This window comes from Cucurbita pepo, unplaced genomic scaffold, assembly GCF_002806865.2.
Source record: "Cucurbita pepo subsp. pepo cultivar mu-cu-16 unplaced genomic scaffold, ASM280686v2 Cp4.1_scaffold000102, whole genome shotgun sequence".
NCBI lineage: Eukaryota > Viridiplantae > Streptophyta > Magnoliopsida > Cucurbitales > Cucurbitaceae > Cucurbita > Cucurbita pepo.
Window position 1 is genome coordinate 11,635 of NW_019646432.1, and position 5,260 is coordinate 16,894.

Sequence of the window (5,260 nt, forward strand, 5' to 3'; positions counted from 1 at the left end):
AGATGAACACGGCCCTCCACAATGATATGATATTGTCCACTTTGAACACCTCTCCTCGAACAAAGTACGCTTCCCCTTAATCGAGTCTTCACTCCTTTGGAGTCTTAGATTCCTTACCCATGATCATTCCCTAAATTAGCCGATGTGGGACTTTCATCATCCAACACCTCCCCTCGAACAAAGTACGTCTCCCCTTAATCGAGGCTCGACTCCTTTGGAGTCTTAGTCATTTTTTACTGCCTTCGAGGAGGCTTGACTCCTTTTCTTTTGGAGTTCTTTGTTCGACATTTGAGGATTTACCAATCTATTGGCACGACTAATTTTAGGGCATGGCTCTGATACCATGTTAGATGAACACGACTCTCCACAATGATATGATATTGTCCACTTCGAGTATAAGCTCTCATAGTTTTGCTTTTGGCTTCTTAAGAGGCCTCGTTCGAATGGAGATAGTATTGGTTGTTTATTTATTTGAGAGAGAATTTATGGATTATATAATTATTTATTTTTTTTAGTTTATATATTTTTCGCATCCATAATTCTTTGGACTTAAAAAATTTGGATACAAAATTACGTTTGTGTCCCCACTCATAAAATATAATTTTACCTTTATACCCTTTTTTATAAAAAAAAATAATATGTTTGGATCTGATGAATGTTATGACAACACGAAGAAAGTTGGATATAAATTTTTTGTTTGTGTTCGCTCATTAAATATAATATAAATAATATAATATAAATTTTTTATAACCTAATTTACATATTCAAATAATTCTGTTACTCTAAATTAATATATTTATTTATTTATTTATTTATTTATTATTATTATTATTATTTACAAAACCCCAAGTTCTTCTTCCCCTTCAACAATGGACAATAGTTGACCAATTTCAACCGCTTCAGATTCATAGCTTCCATCGTTCTTCCCTTCAACCTTCGATCCCCATTTCCATAAATCCGCTTTAACTTTTGAATCCAAGATTCAGCTAAATCAGCTGTGTTCGACCAATCTTCCATCTGTGATTTTCTTATTTTCGAGTTTCTAATCTTCTATTTCAGTCAGGGTATCGTCGATTTGATCCAGAATGGGCGTGTGCTCAAGCAAAGGCAAATACAAACCGCAGTATGATCGTTACGAGCACCAACCAAAAGGCCCAGCTCAACACTCCCATCAGTCGCCGGAGAGTCACCACTCGGCGGCGGTGAAGTCAACCGGTCCTCCCAGAAGCCCCAGGCACACCGTCCTCAGGTCTGATTCGATTCTTGGGAAGCCATTAGAGGATGTTAAGCTGCATTACACCATTGGGAAAGAATTAGGGAGAGGGCAATTTGGGGTTACTTATCTCTGCACTGAGAATTCCTCTGGTAAGCAATATGCTTGCAAATCCATTTCCAAAAGGAAGCTTGTGACTAGAAATGATAAGGATGATATTAGAAGAGAGATTCACATTATGCAGCATTTGAGTGGGCAACCTAACATAGTTGAGTTCAAGGGAGCTTATGAAGACAAGCAATCGGTTCATTTGATCATGGAGCTTTGCGCTGGTGGCGAGCTTTTTGATAGAATTATTGCAAAGGGTCATTATAGTGAGAAAGCAGCTGCCTCAATCTGCAGGTCTATTGTTAATGTGGTTCACATCTGCCATTTCATGGGGGTGATGCATAGGGATCTCAAGCCTGAGAACTTTCTGCTTGCTAGCAAGGAGGAAGATGCTATGCTCAAAGCAACAGATTTTGGATTGTCTGTTTTTATTGAAGAGGGTGAGGTTCTTGCTCTGTTCATTGGATTTTTTCTTCATGCTATTTTGATTGAATGTTTCTCAGTGCTTGCTTTAGTTGAATTTTCTGTTCTTGTTGATAATTTTATGGTAAATTGTGTGGGAATTTGTGTGTGGCTTACAAGTTTTAGATGGTAGAATTAGATATACATTTCAATTCCACAATTGCTATTGGTGATCATCTGTTGTAGTGTTTGCAAATGTTCAATGTCTTGGGGCAAATTTTAGTTTTGATCTTCCAATTTAATCAAACTGTACCAGGACTTTGAATCGTGAGATCCCACATCGGTCGGGGAGGAGAACGAAACACCCTTTATAAGAGTGTGGAAATCTCTCCCTAGTAGACGCGTTGTAAAAACCTTGAGGGAAAGCCCGAAAGGGAAAGCCCAAAGAGGACAATATCTGCTAGCGGTAGGCCTGGGACGTTACAGTAAGTATAGGGATGCAAATCGATTTTATTTTATCTCGAATAATTTCACCCAACTACTCCATATTCACCCTGATGCTGATTCAAATGTTTGAAAAGTTGTAAGTCCGTTAGTGGTATTCATGTACTTATCCAACAATGACAGATCAGAGTTAGTCAACCTCAATATAAAAACAAAATATTGCTAGAGACCAACTTGTGATTATTGAAGTCACATGGGTATAGGAACTATTATTCTTGGTCAATGTTCATCATTATGGATTCATAACCTCAACCTGACCGAATGGCTTTATCATCTTTGCGTATTATTCTTTCCAACAGTTGTTAATGCCTTCATCCTGACCAAATGGGCAATCGATGTCAAATTATCTTTGTCTCTTCAGTTCTTTTTATCAATTTCCTTTCTTGTTATATGAGATTATTTCACGAAGTGGATGGCTTCAAACATGATTAACTTTGGTTGCACGACTTTCTAATGTGTTTTCTTAATTTTATAAGAATGAAGCACGACATTTTAAGCTTTGACGTTTTGTAGGATGCATGATATACTATTTGAGAGTCGAGTCGATAGGTTCTCTGCTTGTGTCAATAGTTCTTGCTTTAGTCTCTATCTATTTTGTCCTGTGAACTGGTTATAGTGTGAAGGGGAGTAGTAATGGGATCATATACTAAACATTAATCTGCCTGATACTTCAAATTTCTAACAATATTAAGTTAACTATCACTTTAACAAGACAATTCAGAGGTAAGAGTCACTTAAATAAGACTTAAATCCTCCAATGATACGAAATTAGGTGTCTTAATTGATTTAGACACCTTATTTCGTATCACCCAAGCACACTCTTGATAAATTTTGTTCACTTCTAAGATACATCCTATGATGATTATAGGCTATAATAGATAGTTGTAAAACTCCTTTCCTTAAAAACGTGGCGGAGGCTGGAACCATGGCTCAAGATTTCCTAGTTCGAGTTTCCCAACTGACTTGATAACTTGGATGATAGCAACTGAAGAATTGGTATTTGACTTCTTTCAGGAAAGGTGTACAGAGACATTGTGGGGAGTGCTTACTATGTTGCCCCTGAAGTATTACGTCGTAAATATGGCAAAGAAATCGATATTTGGAGTGCTGGAGTCATGTTGTACATATTACTCAGTGGTGTACCTCCATTTTGGGCAGGTAAAAAGCGAATTACTTTCTTTTTCGCTTTCTCGCTTTCGCTTTGCTATGTTCTTTCTATCGAACATCCTGTCGCATTTTCTTTTTCGAAAAAATGCCTGGCCAGTATTGTGAATAACATGATCTTTATTGCAGAAACTGAGAAGGGCATATTTGATGCAATATTGCAAGGACATATTGACTTTGAAACTGATCCATGGCCAAAAATTTCGAACAGTGCCAAGGACCTGGTGAAGAAAATGTTAACTCAGGACCCAGCACAACGGATTACGTCGGCACAGGTTCTCGGTATGTAATTGTCTATGAATGCTTTCTTGAATCCTTACTTAAAAAAATTGGCAAACAATTGGTATGTCAGTCTGTAGCATTTAACTCGGGGTATGCCGTTTTGTATCTTATTTAGACCATCCATGGATGAGAGAAGGCGGAGATGCGTCGGATAAGCCCATCGACAGTGCAGTATTTACAAGACTCAAGCAATTTAGAGCAATGAACAAACTGAAGAAGCTTGCCCTGAAGGTGATCATCCTTATATTTCAGAAGAAGTTATACTTGATTGAATTAACAGGTAGTTTATGAAACAATTGCAGGTTATAGCTGAAAACCTTTCGGAGGAAGAGATCCAAGGCCTGAAAACAACGTTCACGAACATGGACACGGACAACAGCGGAACCATCACTTATGCAGAATTGAAGTCTGGACTGGCCCGGCTTGGCTCAACGCTAAGTGAGGCTGAGGTGAAACAACTTATGGAAGCGGTAATATATGATTTAACATCATCGACCACTCGAAGTTCCTTATTTCTTTTTCCTGACATGAACTGAAAGAACCTCGATCGCTGTTTCAGGCTGATGTGGATGGAAATGGTTCGATTGATTACATCGAATTCATCACTGCTACGATGCATCGATACAAGCTAGAAAAAGAAGAGCATCTTTACAAGGCGTTTCAACATTTTGACAAGGATAACAGTGGGTCAGTCTCTCATCTTTAGCATTTTCATCTGCTTTTTGAAACAACTTAATTCAGTGTTTTTGAGAATTTGGTTATTGTTCTATCAGTTATATCACAAGAGATGAACTGAAAGCTGCAATGAAAGATTACGGAATGGGCGACGAAGAGACTATTAGAGAGATTATTTCCGAAGTCGATGCAGACAATGTAAGTTCATCCATATTTAAGTCTGAAACTCGAGCTAATCTTCTCTGGTAAAATGCAACTAATGTGTGTCCGGGTTTCATAGGATGGAAGAATCAACTACGATGAGTTCTGTACAATGATGAGAACTGGAACCCAACAAGGCAAACTCTTTTAACATGTCGAAGGATACTGAAGATCGTCGAAGGGATCATCGAAGGGATCGTCTAAAGCTTGGCCATGGGCAGCGAAATGTCTGAGACAACAGCTAAGACATTGGTTTGGGGTTTTAATGTGGTATTTTTGCATAGCAATTGAATTGTTGTTGTTTATATTTTTGTGTAAAATTTGTTGGGCTGTGTAAGCCATGGTGGAGAATTTGTATTTGCCTTCTTAAATGTACTTTGTTTACTTGAGTATTAATTATGTACACTTGATATTTGCTATCTGTTTTTTTGGTAAACAAAGATGAAGATTTACTATTGGATCCCTTGCTTTTGCTTAATGTTTTAAATGTTGTTTTCTCAAATAAAAGAGGAAGCAAGAAAAGAGACATGGCTGAAAATGGTTGTGTATTTTGTTTTGCCTTCTTTTTTTAAAAAAAAAATTATTATGGTCAAGCTACTTAACAAGTGTTTGTTTTTTTTCTGAATATTGTCATTTATTATTTGTTTTAAATCTCTATTTTGCATTTTGTTAAGTCAAAATATGTAGCCCCAGAAAAAGACAAAAAAAAAA

The 5,260-nt window shown here is 37.3% G+C and overlaps 1 protein-coding gene across 1 annotated transcript; it reads left to right on the plus strand.

Moving 5' to 3' along the window:
- The first annotated feature begins 830 nt into the window (after positions 1–830).
- On the plus strand, positions 831–5,009 carry LOC111783816 (calcium-dependent protein kinase 2-like). Its single transcript, XM_023664656.1, has 8 exons — positions 831–1,761; positions 3,242–3,385; positions 3,521–3,673; positions 3,789–3,904; positions 3,976–4,143; positions 4,233–4,360; positions 4,447–4,546; positions 4,629–5,009. Exons 1-8 carry the CDS (start codon positions 1,086–1,088, stop codon positions 4,698–4,700), a joined length of 1,557 nt encoding a protein of 518 aa, XP_023520424.1. The 5' UTR covers positions 831–1,085; the 3' UTR covers positions 4,701–5,009.
- Positions 5,010–5,260: the final 251 nt, after the last annotated feature.